General features: G+C 34.6%; 1 protein-coding gene across 9 annotated transcripts in view; it reads right to left on the reverse strand.

Annotated features, from left to right (window-relative positions):
- Positions 1-15872, reverse strand: part of ALKBH8 (alkB homolog 8, tRNA methyltransferase) — a 112667-nt gene that overhangs the window by 62754 nt on the left and 34041 nt on the right. For all 9 annotated transcript variants that reach the window (XR_012518026.1, XR_012518028.1, XR_012518027.1 and 6 more), the window contains exons 8-10: positions 13983-14089; positions 5639-5790; positions 1147-1403 (exon numbers count right to left, since the gene is read on the reverse strand). Coding sequence is in view for 4 of the 9 variants with exons in the window: in XM_074400516.1 (XP_074256617.1) it covers positions 1147-1403; positions 5639-5790; positions 13983-14089 (516 nt within the window). In the remaining 5 variants the exon portion in view is untranslated. The remainder of the gene's footprint in view (positions 1-1146; positions 1404-5638; positions 5791-13982; positions 14090-15872) is intronic.

Consider the following 15872-nt stretch of genomic DNA (forward strand, 5'->3'; position numbering starts at 1 on the left):
AAGGGTCTAATATACTTTTTTCAATGCATTTTTTGTACTTCCTTGGTAGAATCCTAGGTGACTGTAACTAGAGGCATTTGAGATATATGGGCCTACACAGAACAGCCACTGTTGCTCATGTGGGGGTGATAAATATGTAATCTCTTAGAAGAATGGTAAATCACTTTTCCCTTTTACACTAAATCTTTTATGATAATTAAATATGCATTTTATTATTTTAATTTGGCTTCAATTTTACATACCAAGAGACAATTGTAGTAACTTTCTTCATGAAGGTGCACAATTTCGAGGATGGAGTAAAAACAAAGAAGAGAAGCAATCTGACACACTCCAATAACCCAGGAATGTCGACTGCTCTCGTTCTTTTTACCTACTCCCTTATTCTCATCCTAAATCCCCTAATCTTGAGAAAGGGAAGCTCCAGTCCTCACAGAGCAACACTAAAATGTGATTACTTACAACAACACACTAACACAAGAACGTTCTACCTCTTAGCACAGCAGAAAAAAAAGGCTCATAGAAAAAAAAAAATGACAGCAACTGAAAACAGACACTCTGGAATCAGACAGAAACAGGCTCAAATTCTGGATCTAGCACTGTAACCTTTGTCAAGTTTTTAATCTATTTGAGCCTTAGTTTTCTCAACAGTAAGATACCAATAAATAGAAAACTGTTTTCTTCTATGAGTAAAATTTAGAGTAGAAAACATAAGTTCAAGTTCCAGTTATTTCCCCTAATTATATGACATCAGGAAATTAATATGACCACTGTGAGCCCCAATTTCTTCATTTTACAAAAGATGGATGAAAATATCAGCTTTCTCTTCTTCTTACTTAGGGAGATTCAAGCCAAAATAAAGATTTCTATAAAAATCCTTTCTAATCTATAAAGAGTTTTATAACTATAAGATAGTTTTACTGATAATAGTGGTAGAAAGCAAAATCTAAAGGGAGAAAAAAATTATATGATGGTGTGCCCATAAATTCCTAGAGGAATAAGAAAGAATGGGGCAGTGTTCATTAATTTTGAATCTGTTGGTTATAACCTTCTACTAATGAACTAAAAAAATAACATTATATCACGAGGAAGAAAGATGATAACTACAGCAAATTAAGCAAAAAGAAAGCCAAAAGCAACATTACTTGCCATATATAACTCCTTATTGATGCCAAGATACTTTCCATTACCACATCCAATATCAGCCACTATTGAACCATTTGGCAAAGCCTTCAAAAACTCCACAATGTGTGGCCAAGGGGTATGTCTCGTGCTGCTGAAGTGCCCAGCAATCTCTTCATAAACTTGATGGACGTACTCTTGCTCCAGCCGTGAGGCTTCTTTATCACTCTCTGGAAACGAGGGAGGAGTCTCTTTCCTCTGGCTATCACAGACCAAAGGGTAACCTTAATGAAAAACAGAGCAATGTACACCTTTCTTTTTTATCGGAATGACTCATAAGGTATCAAGTTTTCTTAAATGAAAAAATAAAATCAATGCAAATTTGGTGGATAGACTGATTTATCAATTAAAAGAAAAAGTTCTTCCCTAATAAGTCTAATATAAAAAGAAGGGGGAAAATCCACTTAAAACAACACATGACTACAATTCTGCATCTATCTTATGGTGATGATGCCTTATTTAACCTCAAGATTAAATAGATTTAATCTCGGTTTATAAAAGTCCTCTTATTCGGAAAAGGATCTTAATAGGTCTGGCCTACATGGGAAAAGTTCAGCTAAATTAACCTTGGTAGGTAAAGGAGATAGGAGTTCTTGGGACCCCAGGGCTCTCAGAAGAAGAACAAGACCTGGAGGCACAGTGTCATTTGGTAATAAGTGCAAGCATTTACTGAGCAGTATTGGAAGCAGTTTCTAAGCATTGCCTCAATTCTCACAGTAATGGAATGAGATAGGTACTATTACATCTACTTACAGATGACAAAACAGAATCACAAAGAACTTAAAGAACATTCCCAAAGACAGAGACAGTAAGTCATACAGCCATAATTTGAACCCAAGCAGTGTAGACTCCAGAGCCCACATTCTCAATAACTATTATGTTGCCTGCTTCAATAGAATAAGAAAACCCCAGGGAGAACACCACTAAGCAGAGCTGATGACAGAAGAAATTCAGAATACACGGTCCCTAATTTTAAAGTTGTTCCCTGTTCTCTGTAATAATGTCTAACACTCATTTTAAATCCTTGCTTGTTCTCTGCTATGGCATAATCTCCCTTCGTCTTCTGCCAAAGTCTGTGACTTTTTATGGGTAGTGTTCTAGACAATAAAGGAAGAAGGAGTAGTGCTCCCAAAGAACTCACAGACAAGACTAAGGCAATAATTAGAACTCACATAGCAGGCCAGTCATGGTGGCTCACGCCTGTAATCCCAGCACTCTGAGAGGCCAAGGCAGGTGGATCACCTGAGGTCAGAAGTTCAAGACCAGCCTGGCCAACATGGTGAAACCCTGTCTCTACTAAAAATACAAAACAAATGAACAAAAAATTAGTGAGGTATGGTTGTACACGCCTGTGATCACAGCTCCTTGGGAAGCTGAGGCAGGAGAATTGCTTGAACCTGAGAGGTGGAGGTTGTGGTGAGCCGAGATCACACCACTGCACACCAGCCTGGGTGAGAGAACAAGACTTCATCTTAAAAAAAAAAAAAAAAAAAAAAAAAAAAAAAAAAAAAAAAGAAAGAAAGAAAAGAAAAGAAAGAAAGGAGGAAAAGAAATCACATAGCAAAGAATTCAGCTGCAACACTGATGGCTGCAGGAAACAGCCCTCTTTTCCCTAAATATAACTAGAATATGCCAAACTTTGAGAAAGCTGAAAATGGAGAGAGACAGAAGCATCTAGTGCCTATTAATAGGTGAAGAAAAACTCTAAACATTTTTAATGAATATTTAAGAAATAGTTACTTAACTTCTTTGTGCTTCAGTTTTCTCATCAGTAAGTGGATGTAATAGTACCTATCTCAGCACTACTGTGAGAATTGGGGCAATGCATAGAAACTGCTTCAAATAGTGTTCAGTAAATGCCTATGATTATTACCTCAATTCCCAAATGACTGGGGGCTCTAAAACGTACATTCAGAAACAAATGGGTTAAATTATACTGGTTAAATGAGAGTTGTGATTATACTAAAATATAAATTACAATTTATTCTTAATTGGTCTTTGTAAAATTGTATTCTCTTAGAAACTATGAACATCTAAGTTGCCTAAAGGGATAACCAACTCTTGTCACTTAAAAATCCACAAAATTTGATCAAAATTATGCAAAGAACAACCATGAACTAAAAAAAAAAAAAAAAAAAAAAGCAAAAAAATACCCAGTGTTGGTGAGGATAAGAGGAGAAAGGAATCCTTGCACACTGTTGGTGGGAGGGTAAATTAGAGCAGTCATTATGAAAAACAGCACAGAGGTTCTTCAAAAAATTAGAAATAGGGGACTGTCTGCCTTCAGGCCCTCTCTCATACAGAGGGCTACCACTTCAGGTTCAATCCCCTCTCGTGTCAAGAGCTGTTCTGTCACCAAATAAAACCCTTCTCTGCCTTGCTTAAAAAAAAAAGAGAGAGAGATTAAAAATAAGTACTATCTTATTAACCAGTAATCCTAGTACGGGGTATATATCCAAAGAAAATGAAATTAATATGTCAGAAAGACAAGTGCACTCATATGTTTACTTCAACACTACTCACAACAGCCAAGACACAGAATCAATCTAAGTGTCTATCAGTGATGAATGGATAAAGAAAATATGGGACTTATACACAACAGAATACTATTCGGCCACAAACAGAAGGAAATCTTGCCATTTACAACATTGATAAACCTGGAGGATATTATGTGAAGAGAAATAAGCCAGACACAGAAGGTAAATACTATACAATTTCACTCATATATGAAATCTAAAAAAGCTGATCTCACAGAATAGAGAGTAGTAGAATGACAGTTGCCAGGGGCTGAGGCAATTGGGGGTGGGGGCTGAGGAGATGCGAGCCAAAGAATACAAAATTTCAGTTACAATAAGTCCCAGGATCTAATGTAAAACATGGTGACTACAGTTAATAATAATGTATTGCATTCTTGAAAACCACTATGAGAATAAAATTTTAAGTGCTCTCATCACAAAAAGGTTTAAGTATGTGAGGTAATACATGTTAATTCACTCAATTGAGTGATTCCACAATATATATGTATTTTAAAACATCATGTGGTACACGATAAACATTTACAATTTGGGGGGGTTTCTGTCGCTGTTTTTTGTTTTGAGACAGGGTCTTGCTCTGTCACCCAGGCAGGAGTGCAGTGGCGTGATCATAGCTCACTGTAGCCTCGAACTCCTAGGCTCACATAATCCTCCCACCTCAGCTTTTCTAGTGGGTAGGACTACAGACACACACCACCATTTCTGTCTAAATTTTTATTTTATTTTTTTGTAGAGAGGAGGGTCTTGCTATGTTGCCCAAGCAGATTTCAAACTCCTGGCCTCAAGCAATTCTCCTGCCTCAGCCTTTCAAAGTGCTGGGATTACACACATGAGCCACTGTGCCAGCCACAATTATTAATTGTCTTTTAAAAAACAAAAATTTGTAAACTGAATCTCCAATAAGAGCTTTTTACATTTAATAAATGCTCATGACAAACATTTGCATAAGAAAACTAGCTTGTCTCTCCAACTATACTTTAAGTTCCTTGGGAACAGGAGCCATGCTTTATTTTTCTATACCATGTAACTCACTATCTGCAATGTTAGATATTCATCAAATAATGAATAAACATTTTAAATTAAATTTTCAAAATTCTATATTTTAAGCCTTCAAGGATACTTTCAGTAAAATAAAAGGTTCTTTTAAGCTTCACTAACATCAAGATACAAAATATAGAAATTTCAATGTTCTAAAGGATAAAATTCAATGTTCTAAAAGATATGAGTTTTTAATTAAATTTATTTTTAAGATTATGACCAAATCCAAAAAGTATTGGTAGATACCACCATAATTAAAACCCCCAAGATATAAAAACAATTTTTATTATCACTGTCATTATAAAATACTATTCACAAAATAAAAGAGGTTCTGTTAATTGAGTCAAAGAAATCCAGAACATAATGTACTTGTATAGACAATTCAAAATAATACCCTCTTGACAAGTCTTTGAGTAGTTCTTTTATTCCCTTCTGAGTTTTCAAATTTGCTAAAACATAAACTATTGCTTATCTCCCTAGAGTTATCTACTATAGAACAGTTTGTCAACTCCAACTTCCCTGTTAGATTAAGAAGTAATTTAGAAACTTAGCAAACCATTCCCAACAATATCCTCTTTTGAACAAGTAATACTTTATTGCCCTTCAATTGCAGCACTCTTAACTGTTACTTCAATAAGTTAAATATTTATTGGGCACCCAACTCAAGTACTAAGTTTGGAAAAAATAAAAAGATAGTAAGATCCAGACCCTACCATCAAAGAATGTAAACTCTAAGGAGGGTGGTTAAGAAAAGTGCATGAAAGTACAATACAGGAAATGCCATTAGAGAGATTCAGAAAAAGCTCTACTAGGTGTTAATGGGACCTTAAAGGACTTGTATATTAAATTGACTCCATTTTACAGTAGAAACAAAAGTATATACTTACTACAGTCACAAGGTGTTTGCCTCACTTTCCTAAATGTGAATGATGTTCGTAGTCCCCTCTTGCTTAAAGTTAAGTCTCCAACATTACTGGTGATAATTCCACTTTTTTGACTTCCAGATGCTTGAACAGTATCAAATTTTCTGCATGTGATTCTAAACAACAGTGAAAAAAAAGTTACTTAACATTGTATTAATAAAAATATTTCAGGTCTTTAAAAATGTTAATTGAAAAGAGCAAATCTAGAAGAATTTATTACAAATATCTACTGGATTCTCTGAATTGTTAGACATTGTGGAAAAACAAAGAAATGAAAGTATTTAAGGAAATTATCTTCAAGATAATAATATTAAAAGAATGTCCAACAAATTATTCCAGGGAAAATAAATATTTAATTAACACCAATTCCAGCACAGATGGGGCCAAAATGAAACAAATAGATGGTAAATTTAAACTCATTATCAGTAATATATTAAATGTAAAAGTATTAAAAACTGTAATTAAAGAACAAAGATTACAGGACTGGATTTTTAAAAATTAAATACAACTACATGGTGATTACAAGAGACATACCTTAAATATAAGCAGAGAAAATTGTTGAAAATAAATAAATATATATATATATATATATATATATATATATGTAACACACAAAATAAATATTTTACATATACTAAACAAAACCAAAAGAAAGGTGATATAAAAATACTAATCAAAGTAGACTTTAAGGCAATAAAGTCTCCTTTTTACCAAGTATAAAAACAGACATAACAGTAACTCCAACAAAAAGATACAAAATCCTATATATTTGTATGCATCTAAGTAATAACACAGTCTTAAAATACATAAAGCAAAAAGTAAAAAAAAAAAAAAAAAAAAAAAACACAGGAGAAATAGTCAAATACATGATTATCACTGAAGTTTTTAATACATCTTTCTCAGTAACTGAAATTTAGTTAAGGTTCAAAATTATTAATATCAGAAAACCATAGCTAATAGAACAAGAAAGCATATAATCCAATCTTAAATTGGATAATATTGATAAAATAAGTAAAGCAAAGATTGAAAAGTAAAAAAGAGGCTGAGCAGAGTGGCTGAAGCACTTCAGGCCGAGGTGGGAGGATTGATTGAGCTCAGAAGTTCGAGCCCAGCTTGGACAACATAGTGAGACCTCCTCTGTACAAAAAATTAGAAAAGAAATTAGACAAACATGGTGGCGCACACCTGTAGTCCCAGTTATCCAGGTGGCTGAGGTGGAAATATTCCTTGAGGCCAGAAGGTTGAGACTGCAGTGAGCTATGATTGCGCCACTGCACTCCAGCCTAGGTGACAAAGTCTCAGAAATGAAAAATAAAAATAAAAGTAAGTAAGTACAAGCTATTGGACTGCAAGAAGGCATGAAGAGGATTCATTGGAGTAAGATCAAATTTTTGAATGAAAAAAGGATTTGGTAGAAAAATAATGCCCTTTTTAAAGTTCAATATCCACATAGTGAAATGCACAGATCTTAACTGTAGAGTTCAAATCTTTTTGACAAATATGTATGTGCATTTAACCACCAAATTAAGATATAGCACACTTCTATCACCCAAGGAAATTCCCTTGTACCCTCTTCAAGTCAATCCTTCCACCACCTTGAAGCAACTACTGTTCTGATTTCTATCAGCATAGTTTTGTCTATTCTTGAACTTCATAAACAGTGCTATTTTGTGTCTGGCTTTATCCACTCAACATAATGATTCTGAGACTCATCTATGTTGAGTGTATCAGTAGTTTGTCATCTTTTTGTTACTAAGTAATATTCCAGAACACAACACAACTTATCAAAAATCTCATGTCAATGGTTATTTTGGTGTCCACAGTTTGGGACTATTACAAATAAAGCTTCTGTGTACATTCTTATATACATCATTTTTGGATATACAGTTTTACTACTCTTGCGTAAATACCTAGGACTCAAATCAGTGGGTTTTAACAAGTAATAAGAAGTGAAATTGGTGGGTCATAAGGTAAAAAACCTCTAGTTTTCCAAAGTAGTTACAAAATGTACACACCAACTAGCAACATATGAGAGAGGTCCAGGCTGCTTAACTTTCTCACCAAGACTTGGTATTTTCTGAGTTTTAAATATTAGCCATTTTAGTGGGTGGCATGTGGTTATGAAATTGTGGTTTTATTATTTATCTGATGACTAATGATGTTATACATCTTTTTACGTGCTTATTAGACATGCATAGACCCTTTTTTGATGAAGGATCTGCTCAACTCTTTTGCTCAATTCCTTGTTAGATAGAAATAAAGATATAGATGTAAACATTAATATATAGCAGATATTTTCTTCCCACGTGTGGCTGCCTTCTCATTTTCTTAATGGTATCTTTAGATGAGCAGAAGTTTTTAATTTTGAGAAGGTTTATTATTTCTTAATAGTAAGTATGTTATTAAATCTCTCTTTAAAAGAACTTTGGCTACCCCAAGTTCACAAAAACAGTTTTTTATAATTTCTTTTAAGCCATTTTACAGTTTTTGCTTTTACATTTAAATCTATGATCTACCTCGAATTAATTTTTGTGAATGGTATGAGGTAGACTAAAGGTTCATTTTATTTCCACATGGATATTCAGTTGCTCCAGCACCATTTGATGAAAAATTTCCTTTCCACACTTAATTACATTGGTATCTTTGGCAAAAATCAACTGACTATGTATATGTGGAGCTATCTCTGGATATAATCTGTCCCACTGATCTGTCTATCTGTACAATAATACTATTTTGATTATATAGTTGTATAGTTAAGTCTTAAACATCAGGCAGAATAAATCCCCTAACATTGTTTCAAAATTGCTTTGACAATCACATTTCCTTATACATTTTAGAATCAGTTTGTCAATTTTGACAAACAAGCCCTTTTAGAGTTTTAATGGGAATTACACGGTCTCTATAGATTTTGGGGACAACTGATATATGAATCATATTAAGTTTCCTATCCATAGGAAACTATGGATAGCAATAATTTTCCTATAATTTTCAGTCTATATATGTTGTATTTCTTTTAAAAACTTATTCCCAAGACTCAGATCTTCTTAGGCCAAGTTTTCTGCTTCATTTACTCTAGGCAAGGTTATCTCTCTAAGGAAGTAGGCTTCTTTACATTCACAAGGAATGTGCTAAGCCTGAAAGATCTCAGCAAATTATATAAAATTACAATTTTTTTTTTTTTGAGCTGGAGTTTCGTTGTTGTTGCCCAGGCTGGAGTGCAATGGTGTGATCTCGGCTAACTGCAACCTCTGCCTGCCGTCACCCCCCACCTAACCCCAGGTTCAAGTGATTCTCCTGCCTCAGCCTTCTGAGTAACTGGGATTACAGGCATGCACCACCACGCCCAGCTAATTTTGTATTTTTAGCAGACCGGGGTTTCTCCATGTTGGTTAGGCTGGTCTCAAACTCCCAACCTCAGGTGATCGCCCTCTTGGGCTTCCCAAAGTGCTGGGATTATGCGCATGAGCCACTGTGCCTGGCCTTAAAATTATAATTTTTTACTTAAGTTGTTGATACCTCTTTACTATAATAAAAGCCAGGTAATCTAGAAAGAGAAATGTTGACCTAAAATTGATTTGATCCTAAAATGAAAAATATAATGTATTTCAAGTCTCAACTTTCATTTTGTCATTGCTATATTTCACTCCATCTGTTACAAGAAACAAAATTCCAAGCTAATTGCTTTTTAAACACCCCATTAAATTAATTCTGAGTACTAGAAAGGAAATATTTATGAGTCTTGAAGCTATTTTAAATAGCATTTTAATTTCATTTTCCAAAAATTAATTTCTAAATATTGACCTTGTATGCCACTAAACTCACTTATTAGTTCTAGCACTTGTCTCGTAGATTCCCTAGGATTTTTTACATCCACAATAATGCAATCTACAGTAAAGAATTTTACCCCTTTTTTTTTCAAATATTTATGATTTTTATTTCTTTTTCTTGACTTCTCATATTGGCTAAAATATCCAATATAACATTAAATTGAAAAAGTATAAGCAGACATCCCTGCCTCGTTCAGTATCTTTGGAAAAAACATTCAACAGAATACCATTAAGTACGATGTCAGCTGTGAGTTTTTCATAAATACCCTTTATCACACTGAAGAAGTTCCCTTCTTGTCCTAGTTTGCTGAGTTTTTATCATGAATGAGTACTAAATTTTGTCAAATATACTTTTTGCATCAATCAAGATGATTATGCTTTTTATCCATTATTCCTTTAACGTGATGAATTACATTGATTTTGAAATGCTAAACCAACTCTGAAATACTGGTATAAACTCCACTAGGTTATATTTTCTTTTTATATATATTGCAGGATTAGACTTTCTAATGTTCTGTTAAGGATTTTCTCATCTCTGTTAGGAGAGATGTTGGTTTGTAATTTTCTTTTATTTAACGTCTTCGAAACGTTTTGGTGTCAAGGTGTCAAGGGTAATTAATACCAGCCGCATACAATAAGGTAGAGAATGGCTCTTTTTTAAAAGCCTGTGCTAAAAGCAATTTTTTAGAGGTGAAAGCAAGCAATCATTGCCTAAATTTATATTACTGTTATTCTAATAGCTATAAATGATTAAAACTATGGTACCAAACAAAGTCAAGATATTTTAGAGGAATAAGTCTCTTGAAGCTCTTGTTAGCAAACTAATTCCTCTTTTGAAGAGTAAGTCATTATTTGTTATGGCTTTAAGTCAATTACTTCACTTGTCAAAAGTTACACCTTAGGCAAAGGCCAAGGAGTTCCTAACTGCTTTTCCCACAATCTCAAATGTTTAATAACAGGTAACATAAGTTAAAGTAATGATTTATTTAAACATTGCTAAACACTGTTTTCCCTCTGCACTCAAATTCTAATCAAATTGGGGCAATATTCAATAAGAATATAAAAAGAGTTTTTTAGATTTAAATAACAGTTCAATATAATAGAAGAGACATCTCAAGGTAGTAGAAAACATTACAGACTTTAAAAATTAAGATAAGGAATAAATCATTTCAAGTTTATGTAGCTCTAACATAAAAAAGCTCTGTGCTAACAGATACAGCGCTGGCAAAGGTGTGAAGGCCAGAGGGCACAGCATAGGTTCAGAGAAAAGGGGACAAACAAACTTAGCCCTAATATCATTGGTAAGAACGCGAATTCTGGAACTAGACTGCCTGGCTTCTGAGCTTGGCTCTGTGACTTAGTGCTTTGTGACTCCATACAAGTTACTTAACTTGTTTATGCTCCAATTTCCTTCAAACATAAGGACAAAACCATGGAACAAACTTCCCACTGTGATTGTGAAAGTTAAATGAATTAATATATGTAAAGTTTTTAGAACAATGCCTGACACAAGGACAATGCTCCAGAAATAATATAAAAGGAGCATTCACATAATCTCATAAAATAATGCTTCCTGGTGCCAGTCAGATGGCATAAATAAATGAAACAGGTGAACTTGTTTAGAAATATATTGTTTGCCATTACACAAAGAGGATTAATTTTCATCTCAAAAAAGCAGAGTGTTCTGCTCATTTTTCTTGAAACATACATTCTCATTCAGTCTAGCTTTCTATCACCTACTTTTAATACAGAAATGAATTCAAGAAATACTCAATTTTCATTTAACTCTAAGATAAAAAACAATAGTACAAGCACAGTGTTAATGACAGCTGATGCTCAGCCTTAGATGAAGGAGTAACAGAAGGAATGGGAACTATAGGGAACTGGAGAAGTAGGCCCCCACCTAAAGAATGCTAGTGATAAATACTTTCAGGTACTGCTGCCAAGCAATACTAAGGTTCAGTGTTGTCAGATCTTCTCGATTTCTCAAGAGAAGCTGAAAATTCAAATTTTATGTGAGAGCTCCTAATTTTTATATGCAGAAAATTGAAAAAAACAAACTGCCACCATGTGGACAACGATTGCACCAGCCAAACAGAAATGCCTGACTGTGAAGTTTACCCCTGTGCTGCCAGTCTTCGCTTTTGATTTAGGGTTATGATGGCTAGAATAGTAAATTTAAACTTGAACAAATTCAAGTTAGATTGAGGTATCTGGAATTAAAATTACAAGGCAGTGTTAACTTTTTTCAATCCATGTCCCTCTACAATGCTTTCTAGTGCTTTTGTTTTTCAGCATAGAAATCAAAAAGTTTTATCAAGGCTTACTTCCTGTTATTTATATGCATTTTAAGTGTATTAAATATGCTTTTCCAATCTATTCTCCTTTCTACCCAAAGATTCTGATAAACCTCTCAGTGGCTGGTATAGCATTTGTTAGATGTCTCTCTCTCTTTATTGCCTCTGGTCTCTCTGCCTCCTTCCCTCCCCCACCCCCATTTCCCCATCTTTCTCTCTCTTCCTAACACACACACACACACACACACACACACACACACACACACACACAGAGTCACATTACAGGCAATGTGTATCAGTGGCAGCCTTCAAAAATAATACTGAGGGTTTTTTCCCTGAAAATACTGCACAGAAATCTGACTCCAGAGCCAGTATTAAAAATAAATATTACCTATAATCTAACTTTCCAGAGACAACTCTATTAACATTTAATAGTACACCATGCTTTCAGTTAGAGAATAATGTGATCAAATGTTGTTTTAGAAAAAAATTAATCTGTACCATTACCAGAATAGATTAAAATATTTTCACAATATATATATGAAAAGTAATTTCTTTTTTGGTATTTGCTATAGTAATTTTATTACTCTTTAGAAGTTTAAACATTAGTGATAGCAAAAATGCTTGAATCCAGAAAAGAAAATGTCATTATTCTCAAAATTCCAAGAAGACCTGAAATTAATGGATCACAACATAATTTTTTTTTCATTTTCAGTGCACAAAATCAGGTCATCATTTTTTAATGGCTCACATTTAAGACAGGTTACAAACTCATTTACATGTTCATTTCCTTGAATTTTTATAAAAATATGTCAGCTAAGCCCGGCGCGGTGGCTCAAGCCTGTAATCCCAGCACTTTGGGAGGCCGAGGCGGGTGGATCACGAGGTCGAGAGATCGAGACCATCCTGGTCAACATGGTGAAACCCCGTCTCTACTAAAAATACAAAAAACTAGCTGGGCATGGTGGCGTGTGCCTGTAATCCCAGCTACTTAGGAGGCTGAGGCAGGAGAATTGCCTGAGCCCAGGAGGCAGAGGTTGCAGTGAGCCGAGATCGCGCCATTGCACTCCAGCCTGGGTAACAAAAGCGAAACTCCGTCTCAAAAAAAAAAAAAAAAAAATATGTCAGCTAAGATCTCCAAGCAAAACAGAATAAATAAGTTCAGAACTCAGCAGTATTTTAAGGGACAGTATATGTAAATTTCAGCAGTGTAATGGTCTCTCCTCAAAAGGCCACAGATATATCCCTACCAGAAGCATATACTCATATTTATTTAGATTTTGATTTAATCAAATAAACTCAAATTGCAGAACATTCTACAACACAATTGGCCTCCTCAAGAGAGTCAATGTCATTAAGAGCAAAGAAAAGTTGAGAAACTGTTTCAAACAAAAGACTAAACAGAATTGACAAGACTTAAACATAATGTGGGATCACAAACTGAATCCTGGATCAGAAAGAATGCTTAAAGTACTACAACGTTTAACTAGCAACATTTGAAGACGGATTGTATAAGAGTACAGTAAGAGTGTTTTGTCAATGTTGAATTTCCTGAATTTGGCACTGCACTGTGATTTTATAGAACAGACATTGGCAAACTTTTTCTGTAAAGGGCCAGAGGGTGAATATTTTAGGCACTGGGGGTCACATACAGTCTCTGTCAAATATTCTTCATTGTTTTTTTCTTTTACAATCTTTAAAAATGTAAAAACCATTCTTAGCTCAAGAGCGGTACAAAAATAGCTTGAGAGCTAAATGTGGCCCACTAGCCAGAGCTTGACAATCTCTGACACACACAATGTCCTCATTCTTAGGAAATACACAATGAAGCATGGAAGAGTAAGCCATAATGTGTGTAACTTACTCTAAAATGATTCAGTAAAAAAAATAACAACATATGTGAGAGAGAAAGAAAAAATGTCCCAAATGTTCAAAATCGGTAAATGCAGGTGAAAGATGAAAGAAGTTCACTGTACAATGCTTGCAACTTTGCTATAAATTTAAATTTTTTTCCAAGTAAAAAGATAATGTTTAACAAAAATCAAACTATAGATTTATGCCCCTAGGAGTTTTGAATCCAGCAGCCTCAATCTGCAGGCACAGGGCATGGTCCCTGTGGCTCAGACACAGAAGAATGAGAAGTCTCATAAAGTAAAAAGAGCCCTGTCATATTTCAGTACATACCCATGGGTCCAAAGGTATCTAGATTCTCCAGTCATCACCAGCAAACTCCGACGAGGCAACATAACTGGCACTGTGATACCATCTGGGTGCTTAAAATCCATGACAATCTTGAAGCAAAGACAAAAGCATAAAGATGAAGCCAAAATTTCATATACTCCAAGGATAAGAATGATTAATAGAGTTTGGCTATTTTTCTGGACCAACAGAGATTAAAACATAATAATGCTTAGAGAAAAGCATAGCACCATGGTTCTCAAACTTTACTGTACATGAAAATCAACTAAATGACAAAAAACCATATTTCATCCACAGAGATTCAGAATCAGCACGTCTAAAGTAAGGTTCAGAAATGTACATATCTAATAATCAACCCAGGAAATTATAAAGCAGGGGGTCTCAGGTCACACCATAGAAAATAGCAGGGTAGAAGTCAAACACAGAGACTTTGCAGCTGAAACACTCATGTCCTGGTTCTTCTATTTATTAGCCACGTGACACAGGACAAGCCATTTAACCCCACTCTGTCTCTCAACTCTTACAGCATTTTTTGTAAATTATATAGACAATTATATAGATAATCACAATACCTGGCACATAGTATAACAAATCCACAAATAGTAGCTATTGTTTTTTATTATTCATAGAATTAATCCAAGAAGAAATAACTATTAAATGCACATTCTCTTATAATCCACTACATTATATGAGATTTTGCACTTTTAAAGTCACGCAACATACTAGAATCAGAGGCTGATAAACAGAGTCAATCAAAGAAAACAGGAACATTTTCAGCAACTTTCCCTAAGTTATGCTCATATATTATTCTGAATAGCAACCTATAAAGATAAAATATCCAAGAAAATGTTTCTGTCCTAGGAACCCATCAAAAACCAAAGACTTCAGTCTAAAAATAGCAGCAGCTGGCAAATATGAATTTAAAAGGTTTACCACTGGGCTGAAAACTATTCCTTTAAGTGAACAAATCAATCCATTTGAAAAATAGATATGACAACCAACTATAACTGGGATGAAAAGAATTTGGCATAGTACCTTCCTTAAAGGTAAACTTGCACAGTACCTGGCACAAAGTGAGCAATCAATAAATGTTAGCTACAATTACTATTAATAGTAATATTAGTTCAAATTAGATGACACACATGCAAATTCTCTGTAAACCATAAAATAAAGTATACAGAGCTAAACTTATTTTCTTCCTTTCTAACCTACCCTTCCAATCTAAGTATGGAAAATAAAGTAAGGTGGTAGAGTTTAGTTTCCTAACAGTTATCTGTTCCAAATGTCTACATATAATTTCATATAGTCAAACTCTGAAAGCATTTGAAACACTGGAGATTAATTCTGAAGTTTTTAGAGATGACGTATATTGATACCTGCAACTTTCTTAAACTGTATAAATAAAAGATGAACCAATAAACAGACAGAGGGATGAGGAGATGGTTAGATTATTTGGTAAAGCAAGTATATTAAAATGTTACTTGTGCAATCTAGGCAGTAGACATATAAGTATTTACTGTACAATTCTTCAACTTTTCTATATGAAAATACTCACAATTGGCTGGGCGCAGTGGCTCACGCCTGTAATCCCAGCACCTTGGGAGGTTGAGGTGGGTGGATCACTTGAGGTCAGGAGTTTGAGACCAGCCTGGCCAACATGGAGAAACCCTGTCTCTACTAAAAATACAAAAAATTAGCCAGACATGGTGGTGGGCACCTGTAATCCCAGCTACTTGAGAGGCTGAGGTAGGAGAACTGGTTGAACCTGGGAGGCAGAGGTTACAGTGAGCTGAGCTCACACCACAGCACTCCAGCCTGGGCAGCAGAGCAAGACACTGTCTTGAAAAAATACATACATATATAGGCCAGGTGCGG

Source organism: Saimiri boliviensis, chromosome 6 (genome assembly GCF_048565385.1).
Source record: "Saimiri boliviensis isolate mSaiBol1 chromosome 6, mSaiBol1.pri, whole genome shotgun sequence".
Classification (NCBI taxonomy): domain Eukaryota; kingdom Metazoa; phylum Chordata; class Mammalia; order Primates; family Cebidae; genus Saimiri; species Saimiri boliviensis.